This window comes from Poecilia reticulata, linkage group LG18, assembly GCF_000633615.1.
Source record: "Poecilia reticulata strain Guanapo linkage group LG18, Guppy_female_1.0+MT, whole genome shotgun sequence".
Lineage (NCBI taxonomy): Eukaryota > Metazoa > Chordata > Actinopteri > Cyprinodontiformes > Poeciliidae > Poecilia > Poecilia reticulata.
In genome coordinates this window covers 14,672,527-14,697,486 of record NC_024348.1, presented here as the reverse complement: position 1 = coordinate 14,697,486, position 24,960 = coordinate 14,672,527, and the positions used below count along the sequence as shown (strand labels likewise).

The following is a 24,960-nucleotide window of genomic DNA, read 5'->3' as shown; positions in this document are numbered from 1 at the left end:
CCCGCTGTACCTGTGCTCTGTAATTCATTGTCTGGGGAGGCACAAGCAGATCCTATTTGATAAATTGTTCCAAGTCACGGAATGCTTGTGAGTAAAATCACTGAAATACGACTTTCAAGGTTGATCTACGATGACATTTCCACTACATTAGCACCGCACTGGATGCATTTTGAAGAGCCTGCTAAGAGAGAGGAGCTGAGAATTATTGTTGTGAAAGTGCATCTGCGTCTCGGCCATCAATCATTTCACAGCTTCCAAACGGCAATAGAGCACAGGGCCAAACGTCTCGTCATATTTATTCCATAATCACTTTCCAATATTGTGTCTGTATTTGAAACTTAATTCTGACACAGCCACGTGGTGTTTTGTTTTTGAAATGTGATTGTTTTTACCTCATTTACATTTGATTAAATAATAAGTGAGAACGGTGCTTTTTTTCAAAAGTATTTGTAATCCCAGAGCTTTTTCACATGTTGTCGTGTTGCAACCAAAAACATTCAATGTCCACCTAAACTTGGCAAGAAGAATTATTGTGAAGTTCACACAAATCATAGTCATTTTCTTCAGTGAAGACATACGCATAAAACCCAGTACACACCTACATAAATAACGAGTAAATGAATAAATAAATCATGTATTTATTAATTCTGGATGGCGCCACTTAATGAAAACACGTAAATATTTTGTAATAATAGTGTGTTTTAAGAAATTATGTCGGTGACTATATACAACCCCACCGTCTGAACTGAGATAAGCCAGTCGATCACAGGAAAACTGTCAAGACAGCGATCAAGACCGTCTTAGCAGATTAAGAATCTGGAAATTTGTGAAAAAAAACAAAACGTTTTTCAAAACGTTTTAAGAACTATGTGTTGTCTTTAATGCTTTTCAGGTGGCATGCAGCGAAAACTCTCTGTGGCAATAGCCTTTGTTGGCGGTTCAAAGATTGTCATCCTGGATGAACCGACAGCAGGAGTAGACCCTTACGCTCGCCGGGGGATTTGGGAACTACTGCTAAAATATAAACAAGGTGGGAATTCAGGAATAAATACAGTTTTGAAGTCTTTTGTTTTTACTGAAGAAGATGTATGGCTCAAAGCTTGTTTGAACCGTTTTAGACTAAGAAACAAAATCTTCACCTGTACTGAACCTTTCAACCTGCAGCAATATTAGATGTAGGCTATTAAAGTAATCAGGCACTCAGAATAGCCTAAAAAGTATCTTTTCAGCCCCGCTGTCAGGAAAAAGTCAACTGTAAACGGAGAGAAACTGTGAATTGTACAAACACGAGTCGAAGCGGAAGAGAAGACAAGTAGCTTTTATTGACGGACTCCCTAATTGTCTGCTGAATTAGTCAGCCTGTCACTCTCTGGCTTTATATACACTGTGGTTGCTGAAGACTATAAGCAGAGCATGCACATTTTCTCTCCAAATGTCTAAATGTTTAATGTGCACTGAGTGACATTCCGCCCTCACTGTGTCATTAGCATCTGCCTCTCTCTAATCAAGGCCCTTTTTACTCCAATGGTTAGCTGCAGATAACTCGGTTCTAATGAGAACCCCCACATTGTGGCTGCTCGGAATGACTCATTTTTTGTTTCTCTCCGGTTTTTATTTGAGCCGCTGTCTTACGAAGGGTTGTCATTAGGCAAAGGATGTGGGGAAAATGCTACAGGGAGACTATTTGTGTGGAAAAACTGAAGGATGAGTTTAGAGTTAATATTACAGTTCATCACAGCTTATTAAATGTGGAGGTTTTTCCGCATGGACAGGTTGACCACTTTGTCTCAGAGTGGGTGTAGCTTTTATTGAACTGAGTGGCGGCTTATTTGTTTGGTGGCACTTTACCCGTTATGTTAAAATTACCGGAAATAAAGTACTTTTTAAAGATATTGTATGTTCGTAAGCCTTTATATATTTAATTTAACTGTCGGCGTAAGCTAAACAAATTCATCTGAAACCTATAACTTTAGTTATTGACTCCTATGTCTGACTCACAGGTCTCCATGAACTTTACATTCTGTGTTTTTTTTTTGTACGCATAAGGATTCAAAAAACAGAAAAAGAAAAGAGGAAACAAAAAGAGAAACAAGAAGAAAATATCTTACTTTAGAAAGTGATAGAAATAGAAAATTCTGACTTTTTGATCATTATCCTTCACTATTCATTTGCCCCAGTCAAAATAGATAAAGCCCTGAGAATAAATTATATAATCAATGAAGATTTTCAATACGGGCGGTATGGCTGTGTGTCCAGGGTCTCTGTCCATCGTGGTCTGACCCTGAGCTGCTGAAAAACACAAACAAGCAAAAAAATAAAAATTACAAATTAAACAAGGAAATCTTTTATGTTTATGTTTATATTTATAACAGCCTTTGACAAACATGGAAATCGCATGGACTGCTCAAATCTGAGGTGAATTAATCAAATATTAAATGATATACTTAACAAAAGATTTGGTAAAACACAGTTTAAAAAAAGATGTATATAAAACAAGATACAAAATATGGTGTCCTTTTTTATTATCTTTTGAAATGCTTTTATATTAGTATCTCTCTCAATGTGGGAATGACTTAGTTCCCTTGTTAGAATTATCCCCAAGTTTCTTAAATATTGAATTGAATTCGCAATTTATTTTTATTCCATAGAAATGAAAGGGATTATGGTGACACAAGGAGTTGGAATGATTTCCTGCATATGTAGCATACCCATAATTTAATGTTATGAATTGCAATGGATGGTAAATTACAACATACATACGAAACATGACATAAATGCAGTCAAAATGAACGTAAATAAATTCTGAATAAATGGGACGTTTTTGCATTTGCAGTGAAAACTTGAAGGGACTAAGAAAATGTTAACTAAGCCTTTGTACCAACTATTTTAGGACTGCGACATGTTTTATATACCTTACATAGTGCAACTGTCACACAAATGCAAATTAATGTTTAGCAGACAAATGGGATAAAGTATAGAAGTAGTTCTTTTTTCATGCAACAGTCAAAAATTGACCAAAAACAACATAGTAATGACATATGAAACAGTTCCCATGACAGTACACAGCATCTTGCGCCACAATCACAAATGAGTTTTACAAACCATAATGTCTAAAATGTATTAACATTTTATAATAAGAACAAGGACTTGTAACCCAATGGACAGGATATACATTGAGTTGAAATAACTTAAGAGGTTTAAGACTTGAAGTGACTGTCGCTAATAGCAGTTATAGAGTTTGCTTGTTCTTTATTACAAAGCCAAAGCTCGTTATGTTTTCATCCCGCCTTTCTCATCCACTGTGCAATCCACCTGTCTCCACTTGACTTAGAAGAAAGGAATCTAAATAAAAGAATACAGTTTGGCGACTGCTTTGCTGTATGTGTTTTGAGTATGTAAAACAGCAATTTACCTGAACACATCCTTGATATATTACCGCATGCTCTAATTTGCTGCAACTTGCTATAAATCAAAATACCTTTGAGAGCCATTTGCAGTCCAAACAAATTTATTTTTTCCTCCAACTTGCAAACGACTTGATACTCTTCGGATTTTCTCTACACGCACGCACACATTCATCTTCCAGGTTTGACCATCCCATGCAAAAACGAGCCCAGTCGGTTTGACTAAACCGCAAGCAATCTCTTCAGCCGTCCCCTTTTTTGAAACCATAATATTTCCCTGCTGTATGTTAAATTGACTGGATTGCGTGCCTTGCTGTTTCATTTCAGTTTATGTAGAAGGTAGACTGAGTTTGTGAGGCAAAACATCATGCAGCAATGCTTTACTGTGAAGAGATGAATTAAGCAGTTTGACTGGTGGCAGGGGCACAGTGGCGTAGAGAGAGAGAGAGAGAAAGAGAGAGAGAGAGAGAGCATGTAGAAATAGTTGGACAAGCAAAATGGCCGCAACGGGCCACAGTTAATGACCTCTCACTGCGTCCTTATCCCCGGGATAATGTGACGTGTGAGGATACAAATTTAACTTTGTGCAAAAAACAGCCATGCTCAGCACCGTGCCTGACCCTTTGCAGTAATAACCATCCTCAACATTTGTGCAGAAAGGGTGAGAGTCCTTGTTCGTACTAAATTTAGAACGCTGATGTCTTATACCTTACACATGTAGAGCTGTGTCTCAGTAGGTGGCAAGAACTGAAGATGCTGCAGGAAAAGCTTCACAAAAATCTTGACTTCTGTGACCAGAGGAGGAAAAATTGTAAATATTTTTGAAATAATTATTAGGCTTATTTCATATCACATTTACTCTTTAATATAAAATATATTAAAAGCAAAGTTTGATTCTACTAAAGTGAGGGTAGGTGGGGTACTTATTAGCCTTCAGCAATAACATTATATGGAAAACTGTTTAGAAAATATGTCAAGTCAAGCTAATGGCTAGCAATCTAAACTAATTAGCTATTTAATTTAATGGGTACTATAGCTAATTGCCACTTAAGCTAACAGTTACACTAGCAACAGCTCCCTAAACTAAAAGCTTCAGTGGCTTTTAGTTGAGCAAACTACTACTCAAACTGACAACTGTTCAAGACAATTGCTACTTAGCTTAACGACTATTTCAGCTGACATCAACTTACCGGTAACCTAATGGCTACTTCGCTTAGCAGCTACTTTGACAACTTCCTAAGCTAGCAGTCACTAAAGCTAAAAGTTACCTACAGTTCATCCAGAAAGTATTCATAGCACTTTGCTCATTGTTGCCAACTCCTCAGAAAAGAAAGTAGCTATTGGCTGTCATGGAAGTCACTGGATGATGTCATTGGGTAATTTGCATATTTGGTCATGTGTAATGGAGGCAGAAGAAAAAAATATCAATGTTGGCAAGACACAATTATTATTTTTTTTCTCAAAGTTGTTCAGTGATTGTAACTGAGTAAATCTAACCAGTGGCTACACACCTCTGGATCCTCCGCTATCTGTCTTTCTGCCTCGATTGAGGGCAGTTGCTTTATATCTCCAACAGCTACCCCTTATTTTAAATTTTTTTTTAAATTTATTTATTTCTACAGTGATTCTGTTGTCAAAAGAAGGCAAAAAAAACATAATTTTTATGTTCGCAATCACAATTTCTTCTGTTAAGGTTTCTGGATTTAATCAGGCCATATTTGAGGTTGAACAAATGCGCAAACTATTTATTCATTGACAGTAAAGGTGTGTCTCTAGCATGTGATTGCAATTTATTTAGACTTTAATAACAAATCACTTGAGAAACCCATGTCAAAGCGGCTATCTTTCAATGTAATAGAGGTAACAGGTTAAATGTTTGCTACTTAAAAACATGACTGGATCAAAGAACCCATTTCTCTCTGATACTGCTTTCCTGCAGACAGCAGAGACAGGACCACGCTGTGACTTCATTACAAATCTGCCGTTTTTTTCCCTCACTTTCTGGGGTATGTGATAATTAATATGTGTTATCTGATCCAGCGTGATGTAAAAGGATTAGAACACCTGTGAATAATCGTGCGATTCATGCCGTTTTTGTCACTGCAAATGCTTTCAGTTTGATGCCGCTCGAATCAAAGGACTCTGGGAACAAAACGGATCTGGAGTAAAATTTGTTTCCTATAGAAATGTTGGAAAGCAGCTTGTGGAAGGCCTTTATCGTTATTTTAATTATGTCCCAGTTTCACATCCCACGCGCTTTTCTTCAGTTTGCTTTGTTACCACGCTCAAAGGCACGAGGAAAAAAAAAATAGATCACAGTGAAATTGACGCTAAGATAAGTGACGACACGCGGATTCAGATTTTGATATCTACCTCATTTTTTAGGAGACCGTGTCCACACAAACGCTTCGTCTGGATTTCCATGAATAACTTTTACAAGCCGTACTTGGAGCCTGCGTTTTATTTTATCTTTCAGCAGTTATCTAAAAGACATGTCTATTGTGGTTCTCCTAAGGTCGCACCATTATTTTGTCAACACACCACATGGACGAGGCAGACATCTTAGGAGACCGCATAGCCATCATCTCTCAAGGAAAGATGCGATGCTGCGGCTCCTCGCTCTTCCTGAAGAAGTGTTTCGGCAGTGGCTACTACCTGACTCTGGTCAGAGACGGAACAGAAAAGATGACCAATCAGCGTAAAAACATCAAACAAAGTCTGTCCAAGGAGAGACAAAGGGTAAGCATGTTTTATTTTAGAAATAATTTGTTTTAAAAACAATTGGATTTTTTTTTTGCCAATGTGTTAGTGTATGTGCCTTTGTTAGCAGGCAGAGTAGTAAACATTCGATACATCCAAGGGTCAAATTTGATCCGTGTTCTCCTTGAGAAAATTGGATATTGGCATGTTAAAAGTAAAGCAAAGCCATAACTTTTCTTTTGACACTTGCACACAAGTATCAAAAGAGCCAAACTGCAACCTTGGCTCTTTACCCTGAAGGTTCCAGCCGATGTGTGCAAGTGGTTCGTCGTCACAACGTAGCAAATCCCCATGCACATTCACACACTAAGATCCAGTCATTTATTACTTGGCTGTGCTCTAAAGCATAATAGCAAGAAGTTAGAGGGTAGAAAAATATACTCTCAGCTAATGAGATCGTTCAATGAGGAAAAAAATTCTTGATCATACAACAATGGAACAGCTGTTCTTTGTTCTTTTCAAATCTTTCGACCTATGGTAGCGCAGCTAAAAGTTTTTACACATCTGAAGAAATTGTATAAAGCACATCTTGTAAAAACGTTGTATCCTGTCATGTAAGTATTTGGCTCAAGACGTTTGTGCTTTATGGAGTGAAGCGTGTGGAACTGTCAGGATACTACTGCATTGGGACAGTGATTTACACTCTCACATCTTTTTCTTTTAACTTTGTTTCAATTTAATGACCAAGTAAACATCAGAGAATAACTCATAGAGTCTGACACTCATCGGAGTCTATGAGTATCCCCAAGAGTTAAGAAAAATGCCAGCTAAGTCAGTCTAAACTGGCTAAAGTCCCATACCTTGTCGGATGCTGCAAACAGTTTGCTTGCCGAGGTGAATGAATTTTCCTCAGCATAGATAGAGATGGTCCCCCTGCTCGGCTTTTAGCAGCTGGAGTAGCGGGGTTCTGCAGCTTTCTCCTGTATGTTCAGAAAGTTTGGCCTAATGTGTGTGATGCATCCAGTGTTGGCTGTGGGTGTTGTCACGTTGTCTGCCTGGGTCCCGGAACGCCTGCTTACAGTGGGTTGGAGATTCACTTGATAGCAGGAAATCGGCAATGGTGGAGCAGGAATGGGTTGTCTGGCGGCAAGGGCGCCAGCGTGTGGGCTGCTCTGAGGCGTTGGTGGTGGGCATGCGATCTGACCTGATGGCATTGCCAGATGGGGGGGGGGGGGTCTTTATTTTTGGACTGGGTTGCGTTTAATTGCCTCCGCAGGGGGGGTTGTCTACTGTCTGCAGGATTATGACGACTCCTTTCTGTGGCCATTGGCAGTGTGAAGGTGTTTCCTTTCTGTGGATCTTGTTAGGGGTTTGGAGTGCAGTGGGAATAGTTTATGGGGGCCTGCTGAGTTTCCCTCAAAAGTTAAATGCCACAACTTTTCTTCCACTACTTTGAATAATTAGTTACAAACAAAACCAACATAAATGCATGGAGGGGGGGTGAAACTACATAATAGCATGCGCATACAAAGGGCACACAGCAGTTGAGGCAGTTCTGTCACAGTCTGCATAAAATAACGGCTTTGTTTTTCATCACTGGAAAACTGCATTCTGTAATTAGTTCCTTCGTTTTTTTATCAGTTTATATTGACCTGATTAGTTATTTCACAAAAACTTTATTCTGATCTTGGATTTTTACAATAACTTGGAATAGGGTTATTCCTTTTGATGTAATGTATAAACAGATTTCAAAAGAATGTTTAACATATTCTTTGTTGTTAGGAAAGCAGCTTAAAATTAGGTTCTTTATTGCAATCTCCTCACTGCTCTGATCTTAGTTTAGCCCTTTCAATAACTAATAAATGTCTTTAAGTTGGACAAGAAAAAAAACAACTAAATTGCTGCTTTTGGTGGCCTGTAAAACCTAAGTTTGACACGTATGCCATTAAAACTACCAGTGAGTTTTTAGATCCATTTTTCTTGTGATTGACACTGTGTGCTTTATCTGTACAAGTTTCCACAAATAACATCCTGTTGTAGAAAACCAACACATCCTCTTTTTGTTATTCTTATTTTTAAATCTAAAACAGAAATAAAATGGCGGTCTTCAAAAATGACAAGTTTCCAATAGTAGATTTTATCCAAATGTATAATATGTCTTCTCTCGAAAAGTCATGTAGTTTTTGTAGCTCTAAATAAATTTTATTTAGCTGGACTGAGGGCCAAAAGTTTCTCTTCGAATTAAAAAGGTTGCAGACTCTTTCTGTATTAGTCAACTCTTTAATGAAGTTAATTTAGTCATTGTTATTTCACTGGGAAAAAAAGCAAAAACTATGCATTTTATTCTAAAAATTTTAAAGATTTACTCAACTATTTTCTGAGACCAATTATTCATGTGTTGTTGTTTTGCTTGAAGATGCAAACAGCGAACACTTTTCATCACAGATTGAGCACACTTCATGCTGATGTACGCACACGGCTCTATTTAGACTAATTAAGTGCAAACTTACAGAGGCACATTATTTGATTAATGCTTCATAGGAGTCCTGGAGGAGGCACTGCTCATCATTCTGAGTGGTAAGGTATGATAGCCTTTCTAATCCAATTCTGATTAACAGGAGACAGCCCGTCCTTCCAGGCAAAGTCCAGATGAAGGCTTCGGAAGTCAAACGTGGGACAATTCTGGCCGTACAGGTACACGGTTACTTAGGTTCATTTGCATGCATGTTTAAAAATTAGAAGTATGTTTTAGATGTTTTTTTATTTTTATTTTGTACATTTTTAAATTTCCACTTAATTCAAACCATAAACACCAACAGCTCCCCCCGAGCTCTCGTCATCTGAGACTCTAAAACTTGTCAGAAGAGCATAGAAACTGGGAAAACTATCATTTCTGACGGTGGAAAACAGTGTTGAATACAAGTGAATTCTTTATTTAATTAGTTTATTTAATGTTTACTTTTGTGACTCACCTTTTTAACCTTTTTTTTTTAACTGGCTACTAAATTAGACAAGATTCCTTTAAAATTATATACTTTATTCAGTCATTTTGTGTTCTTGTTTTTAATTTCTTTCAATTTGTAATAATCAGAAATGACTTCTGTTGACAGCCGGCACTGCATAAATGACATAAACTATGCTCAGTTAAAGTGAACCTCATTAAACTCAGGCCTTGACTCTTCATTCTTCAGTGTCAATTTTTTGTATAAACTAAACCAGTCTTTCTAAGACGGCAAACATGAATTTAAATACATGCATGGTTTTTTAACAATATACACTAAGCATGAAGTTATTTATGGTATTTTTTTACAACTAATTGTGAGGGTTTTATCACTAAGTAAATTTTTCATACATAGATTCTGATTAGATTCTGGTGTTTATAGATGCAAACTAAAGATAGATTGATGAAACCAGATCCTTCCTTCCTTCCTTTCCTTGCTTCGTTGGGTGCAGAGTGGCGGGCTCCTCTCCCAGCTGCGATTTTATACCAGGTTGGCTACACCCTGGAAGGGGTAAAAGTCCATTGCAAGGTCAACACAGGCACCCACAGGGCAGAACAATTGGAAGCGCACCTTTACACAAAGGGCACAGCATCAAGTTCAAGGAAAACACCTTTTTTTCTGCACAACAGTTAAACACTAGACAGAAAAGCAGCATAACAGCAGGAATCACATTTCTATAAGTGACAGTCCATTATTCTTCATTAGTCTAAAACAAGCAGACCACATCACCACACGTGTGCATTCCAAAAGGCGATTCAGTCTGAAGTGTAAAGTAGATCCATTTACTTCTCCACAAAGTGCCAAGCCAGTAGTTGTTAAGCTTCAGTAATTATGTATGAGAGGCGCTGGATCAATAATGGATGTGTTGTGTTCTGCAACGCCGTGTGGATTGATCCTCACCAAATCCCCGCTTCAGAGCAGATGACTGAGAGGAGTTACAGTTTGTTCGGAGAAGGTGTTTTTTGTTTTTTTTTGCAAATGTCAAATGATCAGGTACGCAACCTTTTCAGTGTGTTTCTCTGTGTATTTCAGAGGTCTTGATTTGTTTGGGGCGCTGCACCAACGCCACACTGCAGGTCTTTTAATATTGCATGTCGTTGCTGAAATTTAGTGGCGGCTACTCTTAAATAATCTGGAGCCACACCAAAAACAAATCAAATCAAAATGTATATTCAACAAAAAGGAAAGGAATACTTTTTCTTTCTGTTTGGGGGTGGGGGGAAACGTTACATTCTGTACATAGTTCTTTAAATTGATTCTTTTTTTTTTGTTTTATCTGTTAAAGCAGATCTTGATGCTGTGACTCGGCTTGTGCGCCGCCACGTACCGGAAGCTGCGTTTTTGGAGAGCATCGGTCAGGAGATCACCTTCATCCTGCCCTATGGTGGAGCCAGAGACGGGTCCTTCGCCACCCTCTTCAGCAAGCTTGATCTCGCTATGGCTGACCTTGGCCTGACCAGCTATGGCATCTCTGACACCACACTGGAGGAGGTAAACTGACGGCAGCATGGACAGCATTCAAAAATAATGAATTCACTGTCAGAAGATTAGAAGAATTATATCCTTTATTTTATCTTCAATAGTTTTTAGCATTTATTTAGAAGGGAAAATATTCTATTTTAAGAAATTGGTATCACAATTGCAATGTCTTTTAAATAAAAGGAACTATGGTAGTTTTTTTTGTCCATACTTTTACAGTTTCACAACTTATATATCATATTCTTTCTACTTCTCAGAGCTTTAAATGTAAGATAATGCAAAGGGGCATTTCTTTAAAACACTGATCACTGGCCTGGACAATGACCTACATGTTTCTTTTCACCAGGAAGAGGTGGACTACTCTTAAATAATCTGGAGGCGCACAAAAGTGAATCAAATCTAAAAGTATAATCAACAAAAAGGAAAAGAATACTTTTCCATAGCTTGCTGTTAGAGAACTACAGCAAAGAGCCGTCAAAAAAGAAACGCAGACGTCACTAAATTCTTCTGGGCCTTTTATGTGGAACTGAAATCAAGCTTGTCAACACCGAGCTCTCCTGGTTCGGTGTGCAAACAAGGGATGGATATGTGGAAAATCACCTCGTTGCCTCACTGCTAAGTACGATGGAGGATCTGTGATGCTCTGGGCATTTTCCTTAACCAAAGACTGTCTTAAACACCAGGACAGTTAAAACAGTATTTAGTGGCTTCTATCACTCAGAAAATGGGTTGTCATTGAGTCCATCAGCGAGATAAAGATCCAAAGACTATGTCAAAAGCGACCTATTACAGTAAATGTTCACCCGTTTTTTTATTTTTTTATTATTATTATTATTTTTGTTTAATTTTATTTTTAAACTTGTCATTCAGTATTCAGTATTTATCAAAAATGTTCAGGGTGAGGTCATGCAACTGATTAAGAATACATTTATTCAAAGGTTGTTGTTTTTTTTTAAGTAAATGTGCACAATACTCTGTACTTGATAAAACATGTTCACAAACTCAAAAAATCAATGAATTCACAAAATTAAATATTATTATTGAACATCTTTTCAGTCCCTCCAGGATTTTGTGATATTTTATTTTATTTTTTGCAATTAAAAAGTGTTTTTGGGAGTAATTTGGAAATATTTGCCCTTATTTATGATGGTAAACGTGACTTTTTATAACTCGTTGTATAGATCATGGACTATAATCTGACATCAATTAATCCTGAGGCAGCTGTTTAGTACAAGTAAGAAAGTTTTTGACAATTTTTGAGAAAAATCTGCAATAAACTCCCAATTATTAGCTCAGAAAAGTGCGGGGATTTGTTGATTTTGTGTGAATTGCCACGATAATTCTCAAAAAACTGGAGGAACTGATTGATATAATTTGGCAGTAAACGCATAAAAACTGCATTGATTTGATAACATAATATTTAGGCACACTTAGTGTTTAGTCTGAAATTTAGAGGGCCACATAAAAACCTACCGTGGGCCTCGAGTTTGACACGTGATGTATAATATTACAGATTCTTTTCTCACTTATATATAAAAGCCTTAGTTTCCCATATGGATGACTCTTTTTGGAGGTGAACTAGACAGATATACTGTTTGATCATAAACGTGTATGACTCTTCATGTGCCTTAGACAGACCAGAGACACTCTTGGCTGGAAGGCAATATGAATAATTGCTTTTTAAATGTACTGAAACTCAACCATGACAAGAATTTTTTATAATTTTTTTTTCCTTCATCCATTTCATCTTTTGAAGCCTGAATATGCTGCTGTGAATATTCGGGTATTAATAATTGAATATGAACATAGAACCTATGGAAGTTGGTTTAAAAAAACAAAAATGTCGAAAACCTGGATTGGGAAATTTGTGTTAAATGAAGAAATTGGCCATGTGAAACAGTCTGTTTAGAAGAATTGCTTGTTTTTGTCAAAGCAATGTTCACAAGAGGATACCCCTTGGGCATCCTCTTGTGAGGATGATACCCCTTGGGTATTATTTGAAATTAGATATGGTAAGAAATCACTTGATTGTTTACCTCTGAGCTGCATAAGTAAATACAGAAAACCGGGGTATCATTATGGACAAGCTGCATGGTATATGTTCAAATGAAGTTCATCCCACCAGACGTATGAAACAGAGCAGGTTGACAGAAACTTTATGACATGTCTGTGTGGAAGTCTCAAGTTCATAAATACTGTAAAAATACAGAAACCTGAAAGTCATTCTTGTGCTTTAGAGTTACCATCCACGGAAATTCATCATAATCGTGCACTTGATATGAAGTGTCTTGTAAATACTAAACCTAAATATAATGAAAAATGTTTCAATTTTGTTTATTTTGCAGATATTTCTGAAAGTGGCAGAAGAAACCGGCGTGGATGCAGAAGTGCCATGTAAGACTGCAAAACGTGTGGTAGAGCAACAATGACGCATCGTTCACCGACATAGAAATGGTCTTGTTAAGAAAAGCAGAGTTTAAAAGGAACAAAGTTTGTTAAAAACCAAAAACATTTCAACCACTCATGCCGAGTCTTATAATCAAAAAAATGCCTCTCACATGGGGTCTATTAACATATTGTCCACTATGGGAAGTGAAAAAAGAAGCACCAAAAAAAAGTTATTTCATAAAACTTTTAATAAAATCCTATTTTACTTTATTTCACCACCTGACAAGCAGGAACTAACAAAGTGTCTTACTTGTCTGAAACCAGCTCTTCATAAAATATCAACTCAGTCAATCATTTATTTATTTATACAGCAATTTACACATAAACAATATTGTCACAGTATAAGTCTTGAGCTTTGATTTAAAAAGTTCATTTACAACTTGAAGTTGATTCCAGAGCCACAGAAAAAAGCTTCCTCATTCTAACCTATATACTGTGTCAGTGGAACCGTAAGTGTTGACTGAAATCCCTGAAGCCAGACGGCTTCAGGGATTTCGACATTAAAAATCTACAATTGTCAGATTTTTTTAAAAATAGAGAGCCTCACTAACATTTGAGTGTGTGTGAAAGCAGTGTATGACCGTAGAGGTGAAACCACATCAAAGGAGTTTAGACTTCTTTTTTTAAATTATTTATCACCATCCCCTTGTTGTCAGTCTGGTCGTCTGAGAAGATGGCCTACTAGGCGTAGAAACATGCAAATGGTGTTCAAGATGGTGGATCTGGTGGACCACATGTTGCATGCAAGAGCATGTGCTCTGCACCAGTTGGTGTTTCGGCACAACCCTAACCCTCTCATCAGTCCACAGATGCCTCTGCTGCACATGCTTGACATGAGTTACTGTAAGCATGTCAATGACCAGTCTGAGAACCTGCTGTCTGCAGCAGGAGCTCCAACCAGAGATTCTTGTGAGGAGAAGAATATCTAAAACTCTCCTGAGTCGTAGCCCTAGTTATTGTGAAAGCAACTGCAGATATGTGTGGCTCATGTAGCGGGTTTAATCAAGACATTTTAGTGTTGGGATGCAAGACCTGGTATAAAGCATGACTAATTCCACTTTGTTTTGCTGATCGTTCTTGATTAGTTGACCCCTGCAGGTTAACTTGGCCTGGACGCACTGGTCCCCCAAGTCTACTTTCTTTTCATTTTGAGTGCAAACAGTGGAGTTAAATCTGAGAGAGGGCCTTGCAACAAAGATAAATAAAACAAGTGCAAAACATCATTTGATCAGGTTAAAGTCACAGATGGGAATGATTACTGTCATTTGAGATGAGGGGTAAGTCAAATACAAAACTGGAAAAGTGCTAAGTACAACTATTCACATAATAAAAGTGATTCATTTGTGCTGCTTTTATTATTAATCTTAAAAATATAAGCTACTATTCACTTTGTGATTGATTGAGTTCATTTAAAAAAAATGTTTTACCTGCTAGCTTTTTTTTTTTTTTTTTTTTTTTCATCCATTTCTTGGAAACTTCTCCTTCCAGCTTATCAGAAGTGTCTGTCCCTTTAAAAACTCCTGAGTTTGTGCTTTTACATGGCATAATGTGGCATCTTGCGAGACAAGGAGCTATTCTTATTGTTATTTATATCCTTAAATTGGGTCAGGCCAAAACAACATATCTTATTTGTATTCCCACAGCAGCAAAGGAGCCATTGGTTAGAGACTGGAAAAGAAGCTCCCGCGAATCTAAAAGGAACAGCGTTGCCAGCGTCCGCGCCAAATCGGAGCACAACGGGACGAGAGGCATGTTCTGTTTTTTTTTTTTGTTTTTTTTTTTCAAATGAATGATACAATAATCATACTCCTTAAATATTACATTGTGTTGATAAAAATGCTATACTGACTTTGTACAAGATGATGTGTGCTCTCATAGATGTAGCTGGTTTTGCATTAATTACTTTAAACCACTGACCAGCAGTCCAGTCTAGCTTTTTATTCTTTTTTTTTTTCTTACCCCCAGATTAGATACCTCAGAACTTACGATTTTAACCCACATCCTGATTATGCCTTTGCATTGTGGCTTTTAAAGTCTATACCTTGTGAATCTTGTTCAAACAAACTCTTAAATGTATTCTGCTTCATATTTGTCTCAAAGCTGCAATTATCCCTGTTGCTTCTGAAACTTTTTTCCGCCTTCCCCTCTGCTTTCCATGAGTGTGCCTCGATATAGCACTCTCTTGAAAAGCCAGCTTGTCTAGGAGAAATCTTTTATAGGTTACTCTCCGAGGAGAGGGCGGATGTCTGTGACTGTCTTCTGGGCAACTCTGAAGTTATTCTACAGAAACGCATTTCTGTAGAAATGTGCATTTGCCTCTTATAATAATCCAATTTTCTGAAAAATTGAAATTTTTATTTGTAAGGTTGTCATAATCATCAACAGCAATCGACATTTGAAAGATATTTCTCTGTTTTGCAAGAATGTGTTTTACTTTCAGAAATAAAGTAAAATATAAGTTTACAACGATAGTTTATTGAGATATTCCTCAATACAGTGTGAAAATACTGTAGTTATTGTAGTGTCTTTCTAAAGTTTGAAATTTTTCTGTTTTATTTCAGAAGTTAAAGAAAAATTTTTAAACAAAGTTGAAGGTATGTACTTTTTTCCCACACTAAGGAAAAAATAATGACAATTTTTGATTTACTATAATTTTATTTAGTAAAGAATAACCCGTCATGCTGATAACTGACTGAGTCAAGCTGACCATTTTCATATATATGCATATATACGAGATGAATAACGGTGTAACTTAACGGCAGATTATAAGAAAAGCGCCAGCCTGAATGGAAGAGGATCCATGGTCATCACCGGTTGGAAGCTGATCAGAACGCAGTTTGTGGCTCTCTTCATCAAGCGCTTCCACCACGCCCGACGGAGCCGCAAGGGACTCATTGCGCAGGTAATGGCCTCGGTTTGTCACATTGATGAATTGAAGGGTTACCCTCACACAGCTACACAGGAGGATCAAGGTAGGATTGTGTGAAATGCATGTTGGCTTTCCAAAATCAGTTAGTGACACGTATGATCGAGTGCGTTAATTTAAACTCCGGAGGGAACGCATCAGTCTTGATGTAGTCAATAGTTGTGGAAATTTAAGTTGTTCAAAAAGAAATTCACACCGAAAGCAGTGCATAAAGCGTTGGAAGACTGAACAGCGGCGCCTCGGAGTGATGTAACGGCGTGTCAGCGCGGCGCGTTTGCAATAATCGTCTCCGTATCCCCGAGGCACTTGTCGCACAAGAAGACACTCGAGAGACAAAAGCGAGGGCTAATCGTGGAGAAGGTCTTCCGTATAATTCAGACACGTTCTTAGTCTCAACATAACCCGGTGCAAATTTTTCAACATCCTGTTTGCCCTTTGAAAGGACAACACATTTTGTACAGCCAGAAAAGAGAAGGAAAAACACATTTCCAGAGATGAAAGGCGCTCCAGCTGCATCATATCTTCCATCTGACCACTGAGAGGGGAAAAAAAAAAAAAGGAAGACATCCAGTGTGACGCTTCCGATTTGTTTTCACCAATCAGGTGTTTTGATTAGACACGCATTAAAATTGAACAATTAAACAGATGACAGGCTTCTGTTAGCTCATTAAGTGAATGTCTATGTTATTTTCTTCTTTGTAAATATAATTTCAAAAGTCAAGACTAATAAAGAGACATAATTTCAGCAAGTCGAAACCAATTTCAGTAAGCAGCAATTTTTCTAGGCAATGAATATTTTATTTATTTTTTTTCCCCCACACAGCTTTGAGACTTAAATTGCCTTTGCCATTCCTCTGTATTCATTATTCACAACCCTGCGCTTGTATATATGCAGCAATGCCATCAGTTATGATCCCTCCCATTATGGTTAAAATAATCAGGACTGAAACAGAGCAGCAAAGAACATCCTCTCCTTTGTTGGAGATGCAGAACAGAAAGAACAAGCACTTCACCTTTGATAGGCTCTTCTTGTAATTTGCTGCGGTACCAATCCCCATTAGTCACTGTCAGTCCTGGACGTCCCTCTGCAGAGGGTACGCATCGGAGGGCGGTTCGGTACGTGTGCGCGCGCTGATGTGTATGTACAAGGCCACATCTATTTCTCATTTAGCTAAAGGTCTTTCTTTTGCTCGGTCGTGTCAACAGCTTTCATTGCTGACGGATGCGTTTCTGCAGCGAGGTGAACTCTTTGATTGCGAGCTTTTATGGAAATCTCAATGAATCTCCAACACGGGAGGTTATTCAAGGGGCAAGAAGTTGGAGGTGGCATTTTTGATTTAATGTTTGAAATGCAAAGAGTTGTCTAATAGTTATAACGTGGTAGGCGAGTTTAAAAGTTTGAATACGCAGGTGCTGAGACAAGACCTCTGACTCTGAAACGATTGATTTGGAAGTAGACACGTTTTCCCAGCATTATTTGACTGGTTTTGAGTTCAATTCCCCTTATTTTTTAAAAATATTTTATTTGAAATATTGTACCTCTATTTCATTTCTTTTACTTGAGATTCTACTAAGGTTAAGATATATTTTAGAAAGAAAATCCTTTTCTACATTAAAATGTAGATCCAGCTGGTGCCAGGACAAATTAAAAATCGCATGTTTAATCAAACCGAATATTTTTTAAGGGGAATTACTTTCAACAGGACTTGTGTCTAAAATTCAAAAGGGTGGTTCAGGAGATGTAGATTTTAAAACTGTTTTATTATGTGAGGTGCCATTGTTTTTCTTTGGAAGTTGGTGCAGCTAGCACTGCACAGCACACTGTAGAAATAAATTTCAGCCTTTTCATTCAATTTCATATTAGAAAAAAAAAAAATGCCAGCAGAGTGGTTCTTTCGTTCTTTGTTTTTAATTTGACTGCTCCTGGTCACTGCAGATTTTTGTAATTACTGCATGAACTGACAGGGCTACCTGAAAGGGGTGGGAAAAAAAACATTTCTGTCTCTAATGGCCTTCTTCTGCTTTGTGTCCAGTAATTATTTCAATTTTCATCGTACCAGGCAGCTGCTTTGAGAAGTCCATAGGTGCTCTTTGTAGAAACCACGCTGTGGAGTGAAATTCTTTACAAAAGCTTTCAAATACGCATCACCTTTTCCTTTTTTTTGGTTTTACAATAACATTATTTTCTTTTTCAAAATTGTAGGAGTTTTTTTCAACTATATCGACCATACATGTTGAACCTCAACTTATTTTGCTGATTAAATGGTGATATCTTGGCACGTTATGTTTACAAATTTTACCTCCAAAAAACTTTGTACCTCTTCCGTACGTGGCACTAAATATCCAGTAATTTTCAAAGCATCTCCAGTGTGTCATGTGACTGTTACATCATTGATGTGAGAGAAAAGCATCATAATTGTTAACAATAGTTGAAATTATAATTATGAAAATTCTAAAATGATGACAAAAAACTGTCAGTGAAGTGAATCGCAACACAGTCCCACCTCGATGTATACAAACAGATTTCTCTTCTGAAGTTGCAGTCAGTTCTCCACAAAAGGCCACTGTTTTTAGTTGTGCTTTCTATATCTTAGCTTTTATATGATCTTGTGACAATCCTATTGGCTGCTGTTGCGCAAAAACTCACAACTCTTAATTGAGTTGTGAGTGGCCAACTCAAATAAGCCTCAGAATATCTGGTAGTCTGACAATCAGACTACCAGTGTTGGGCACCGCTGCTATCTGACCTGTTAGCGAAAACAAACATTAACCCTAACCCGGTTCGTATATGACATCAACCTCTTCCCAGAATCTCCGCTAAACTTGGGGGTGCAATAAACTTTGTCATTGGTTTGTGTAGCATGTGTGAGCGCCGCTCCTTGTTTATATGCAGGTTCTCTCAATGTCAGACACACCAGCTGTCACCTGTATTTATTGCTGAGAAGAAGGAAAAAGCGAAAAACAGTTATTTATTTTTTTGGTGGTCTGCCATTAGGCTTTTTCAGTCCAATTTCTGCTCTTTGGTTTTCCTCTGCGCACATTTTCATTTAAATTTAACGCTTTCAATTGCAGTTCTGCGATTTGGCTGGACAAATTTCCACGCTCTGCAATTAATCAGCTGGATGTAGAACCTCCCCTTTTTAATATGACTCGACCTACAAATGATTAAATATCAGAGATATGTAGGGTTTTTTTTTCCCTATAACCCCCTTTGTCAGCTGTAACAATGTAATGAAAAGAGAATTACACAAAGAGGATCGGATGTGAAGACGAGGTTAGGCAAGAGTGTTTTCTGTCTGCGTGTTTGGGCGCGTGGGTGTGTGTGTGTTAAATAACAAGAGACGAAAGAAAGGCGAGAATCTAATTATATCTGAGTGGCCAGATGACGACGGGTGTGTTGCAAGTGTTTAATCAAACTCATAAAGCATGCAGAGGGGCCCAAACAAGTTGGCAGGGAGCATATTAATGTGTAAGATTTGTTGTACTGGTCCTGGATTATTGTTAATTAGATGAGCCTCTTTTGCATGTTGCTATACAAAACAACCAGAAAGCGGAGAAACTTAATGACATGTTGTTGATTAGGAGTTGTGAAACTGTAAACATTGATCTGTTTCAATATTTGGAGGAGTCTTTTTCCTCTTAGAAAGAGGACAATTATATGTTTACCCTTTACTGTAACAGTTGAAATGGGATCGTAAAAACCAATGCAACTTGTTTACATTAAAATAGAACATGTAAATGGTTTGCTATACTTCACCGTGAATAGCTGTTGATGATGAAAAAGTATTCATATCCCCCCCACCTTTTTCAAAATGTATTACAACAATCATGTATTTTATTGAGATTTTTTTTTATGACCTATGTATACTGAGATAAAATCAGAGTTTGACTCCGTTTACTTGTTCGGAAGTGCAACTGGTCGAACTCTTTATTTAAGGGCGTCAGAGTAATGGCTGCCAAATTCACACCACACTTTTCAGGTTTGTATTTGTGGAAAATGTTGAAAACTATGCATTACTCTTACCTTCACCACACTCTTATGCACTGCTTTGTTTTGTTCTATTTCATAAAATCCAAAAAAGCACATTTTTTACTTTATTACTAGTTATAAAAATTGAGGTTGTTGCTTTTGCAGGGCACTGTGTGCTTTTAATCTTTAATGCTGATTGTAAAAATTTTGGATTGATTTTACGCCGTTCGCATATGGTCATCTTCGTATCGGATTTCTCTGACTTTCTCATTATAACTCAAAAGGGTTTCAGACGGTTGCAGCGTAGGGACAGTTTAATGAGGTGCTTTGACTTGAAATTTGTCGCTGTCCCCCTAGGTGGTCTTGCCTGCTTTCTTCGTGTGCCTGTCTCTGATCTTCTCCCTCATCGTTCCACCATTCAGAGAATATCCGAGTCTGGAGCTGCAGCCGTGGATGTACAGTCTTCCCCAAACCACATTTTATAGGTAACAACATCTAATAGAATATCATTGATTTTTTTTCCCCCTCCCCAATACACTGAAGTTTTTTTCCTTCAAATTCACCAAGGAATTTTATTGGAGGTATAAACGACCTCATTTTTTTCTAGCCACAATTTTATTCCTCCTGAAAATAACTTTTAACAGTGTGAGTTTATAGCAAATTCCGTTTTACATGGTGATTGGATCATATTCTGTGGCCTCATGATCGAAGATAAACACCACGAAGGTAAAGAGTTTGGCTATCAAAGACTGAAACCTAAAACTGATTTATGCATTAATCCAGATTGCACAGTTTTAAGATGCCTCATCTGCATTTGATCACCTCTAGATCAAAATATAATCCTGAATTGGATTATTCTATGGTGAACATTGATTCATTACAGCACAGTCTGTGAAGCCTTCCCTTTTTTGGAAAAACAAACACGATGCCCTAAAAAAAGGGATCCTGCCTGGAAAACTGCAGTACTTAAACAAATCTCGTCTGGATAAATTATTTCTACTGATTCAGATTCTTTTGGATAATATTTAGTCCATATACCAACATTTAAATGAAAATATTGTTGTTGTTAATCCTGTCTAATCCTCTTGGAGCAAATTATTACACTCTGAACTGATGGCAACACAATTGTTAATAGGAACATTTACCACTTCCTGAAGCACAATACTGAAGCTCTTATGAGGAATTTACTTAATAAAATAACATTCAAAGCAATTTGTCTATAACCCTAATAAAACAAAACCCATTAGACTTTTATCAGAAATACATTTCCCGGCAAATAATATTAACTGTTGTCATAACATATCTCTTACAGTAATGTTTCAGTATTTTTCATAGGGCTACAAAAGCGCCTGTGGCAATATTTAACATTAAAGGCAGAAAATTCAAAGCAAAAAGATGCAAGAACTGCGCTCACTATGTATTGGCAGCAGGTTTTGTATTGCTAAGGTCATCCGTCTGGACGTTGTCCCGCTATTGGCTGACTTTCTACATCACAAGCATAACTGCTGACAAAGTTTTGCTCTGACTAACTGTGTAAACAGTGCAGCAGAGTGTACCTTTGCAAAAACTTTAAAAAAGAAAACTCACCGTATTATCATGTATAAAATAAATACTAACGCAAATGCGTGTTTCCAAACATTCTTTTTTTTGTACGTAGAGAAAGTTCAGTTACAGACTTCGAGGGTCATTGCTGAAAATTTTGTGTATTTTTGAAATGCGAATATTGACTTTAGATATGTCAAACTTTCTTTCTTCATAATTATAAAATATTAAAATGCTAATTTTTGCAACTTTTCACTGAATTAAAAATTAAAGTGTTTTTTTTTTTTTTTTTTTTTTTTTACAACCAAATTGTTTCTTTTAAAAAATGCCCAATTTTATGAAGCTGCCTCGTTGAATAACTGAATGCCATACACCTTAAAATCCCATTATGCCACATGGTTCTGTGTGCAAATAACCAAAATTCCCCTTTACCTTTTTACAAGATAAATTAGCAGCTATTTTTTTCTCTTTTATGTTATAAAAATAGTCAGTTATACGGTGACATTTTCTGAATCTGTTGTTTATTGAAAATACAAAAGATGCTTTAACAGCTATGTCATAAACAATAAGTGAAATTCACTTAATGCTTGAAAGTGATAAACGTTTTACACAGTCCAGCTTATTGTAATTGCACATACGAGCTAACATGTATCCCTGAACAGAACCTTTGTAGGCCCTAATCATGCTGCCAATAGTATCTGACTATTATAGTGTTCTTGTTTCCCAAGTCTCCCTCAAATGTTCTTCCCATTCTCCGTGCTAGTTGCACCCTCTGCCCTTTACTTTCATGGTGCTTTGGGATTTAAAACGGTACTTCATAAAGACCGCGCTGATGGCCCTCGGCCAGCAGTGGTCACAGCTCAGCCAACCATTTGGATTAATATAGTGTTCATTGTCTCATTTAGGGGCGTCTCTGTGAAGGTCATACGCCCGTTTCCTGGCCACCAGCAAGTGGAAGTAGTCTGCTTGTAAAAAAAAAAAAAAAAAAGATTATGTGCAGCCATCTGTTTTGTAATTAACAATGGCTGGGTTACTGTGTTATTTAAGATAATAAAACTACTGGATAGCTCCAAAATGAAGACTTGGGCATATACATGGAAACGGTGGAACTAATGAATGACTCGCAGAAGGAGGAACTAAGCCGATATGAGCAGAATGTCAAATAATGGCCTGGGAGCATCTTGTGCGTCTTGGATTCACATCTTATTTTCTTACAGGGGCGGTATTATGTATTTTCCAGGTATGTAGTGCCATTTTATGCCATAATCAAGAAATTGTGTTGCCTTCAGTTGTTCTAAAATGCGGCACATATCAAACATGATTTAATGCCTTGAAATTGTTGCTTTAAGAAGCTCTTGCTCTTTCCAATACTCCACCTTTAGCATGTCATTGCAACATTGACTTTCCATTAAGTCATTTACAACCGTTTTTAGGAGCGTTGAACAGAGTAGTTCAGGGGTTCATTGTGAGGCGGACGCTCGGCAGAAGACTGCAGCTCCAATGAAGATCTTTGTGGAAGTGGGTGGTGCTTTGTGGCAGCAAACGTGTAGGCAACCCCCGAAGAGCTGCCGCAGTAGATTCAAGGATTTCTTAAACAATGCATGAAATAATCGGAGCAAAACTTCAGGTATGTTTTTGGTGAGGCGGCAATTCTATTGTAGCATTACAATTAGCTGGACTTTATAGAATTATAATGACACAAGCTCTAAAAGCTTTAGGCGGTTCCCTAGTAGCATGCAGGACGGTTACCAAGACTTTACAATGTCTCACCATCGTATTTTTCATTTTCCATATTTTTAGGATTTCTAAGCACACAATATTAGATGTTGTACAGTTGCATAAACTTCAGTGTTCTTTTTAAGTTAGAAAATTAATCAATTTTCAAATATATTCTAGATCATTTGTTACCAGAAACGCAGTAAAGGTCGGCTTTCAATACAGTATATTATAGCTAAAAGCTTGATTAAAACGGTGCCATCCACACATTTTTTTTACCTTTCTAATTCTGTTTAGGGCCCCATTGAGACTGGAGCCAATTCCATCAGAATTTTTCCTTTTTCAATTATTTTTGGGCTTACGGATCAATAGTCGCCATCATCTCCCTGTCCAAAGTTAGAACATTTCTTTACACATTTAAAAAACAATCGGGATAAACAAGTGAGGCTTCATCCTTTAGGAAAAACACACTTGCTTGGTGAGTAAGTAGAAATCTACAATCTTCAGTTTCACAACTAAACTTAGAGTGGCGCTTTACTGTTCAGTGTAGCAGGTCCTTATCAATACGTATTTCTTATTGTGCCAGGGAATGGTGCTTAATCTGGTTTGAACATTTAAATTTGTACTGTATTGTCAAAAATGTAAATTTAAAATAAGGTTCTTTTCAGACTTTAAGTGAACAGAACTGTGAGGCTTTTGCATTTGACTTGCAGACTGTGGAATACAAAAACATTGTCTGTTGTAAATGTAGTATTTTAATTTTGTATCCATTTCTAATATGCACAGCAATGACATGCCTGAAAACTTGGAGGTGTCCAAGGTGACAGAAACTTTATTGAACAACCCTGGTTTTGGGACACGTTGTATGCATGGAGATCCGATACCGTAAGTATTCTGGACTTTTTCAGCTAACAATCATATATTAATTTAACGAAAAAATCAGTGTCTGAGAGTTTTAAAATACCTATAATACTGATAATACTAACCTCACTTGTAGGGGTCTGTGGCTGTGAAAGGAATCCACATTAATAGTCTCTTACTATTGCCTTACAGAGGTTTACCGTGTTCGCCGAAGTACTCTGATTGGTTCACTCCATCTGTGGATCAGTCAATCACAGACATCTTCCTCAACGGGAACTGGAGCATGGCTAACCCTTCGCCTTCCTGCCAGTGCAGCACTCCTAAACGGACGATTTTGTTACCCGACTGTCCACCCGGAGCGGGAGGTCTCCCTCCGCCACAGGTTAGTCTGTCATTCTGTACAGTGGGACTATTTCTTACAATAAATCGCTCTGTTACCCTCCGAGGTCCCTTTACCACGACAGGGCCGCTGTGTGCCGAACAGCATAGTAAATATGTGGCACAGAGCGACGAGGGAATGCAAGGGTCTAAATATAAGAAACGACAAATAAATCAGTGACAGTGCAGTACAATGAAAGTGCTTATCATCGAGGCATTTTTGCATGCTCTCCGAAAGTCCCAGTCAGCACCATTTTGATTCAAAGATGTAAAGGTACTTACAAACAGGAAATTTGCATCGCATTGCAAAATGGAAATCAGACTTCTGTGTTAGCTCTTTATTGTGGAACTTGCACTCAAGCATGAAAGCGGGGGACCAACTAAAAATATCATGAGATTTATTGTCGGCGACTCAGCTAGTTCTATATATTTACTAAAAGATTAACATAAAAATTCACCCTAGCGGTGTCATGTACACCAGTAAGTACAGTAACTTTCAAAATATGCATTAGCTTTAAGATCTTTAAAATTTTG

General features: G+C 37.5%; 1 protein-coding gene across 5 annotated transcripts in view; it reads left to right on the top strand.

The window, feature by feature from the left end:
• Nucleotides 1-24,960, top strand: part of LOC103480793 (ATP-binding cassette sub-family A member 1) — a 125,338-nt gene that overhangs the window by 14,237 nt on the left and 86,141 nt on the right. For 3 of the 5 annotated variants that reach the window (XM_017310252.1, XM_017310255.1, XM_017310256.1), the window contains 11 exons: nucleotides 893-1,030; nucleotides 5,920-6,143; nucleotides 8,723-8,798; nucleotides 10,392-10,597; nucleotides 12,931-12,979; nucleotides 14,677-14,781; nucleotides 15,595-15,627; nucleotides 15,796-15,935; nucleotides 20,287-20,414; nucleotides 23,974-24,072; nucleotides 24,241-24,430. In XM_017310252.1, coding sequence (XP_017165741.1) covers nucleotides 893-1,030; nucleotides 5,920-6,143; nucleotides 8,723-8,798; nucleotides 10,392-10,597; nucleotides 12,931-12,979; nucleotides 14,677-14,781; nucleotides 15,595-15,627; nucleotides 15,796-15,935; nucleotides 20,287-20,414; nucleotides 23,974-24,072; nucleotides 24,241-24,430 — 1,388 coding nt within the window. The remainder of the gene's footprint in view (nucleotides 1-892; nucleotides 1,031-5,919; nucleotides 6,144-8,722; nucleotides 8,799-10,391; nucleotides 10,598-12,930; nucleotides 12,980-14,676; nucleotides 14,782-15,594; nucleotides 15,628-15,795; nucleotides 15,936-20,286; nucleotides 20,415-23,973; nucleotides 24,073-24,240; nucleotides 24,431-24,960) is intronic. The other 2 variants (XM_017310253.1, XM_017310254.1) reach the window with 2 other exon arrangements.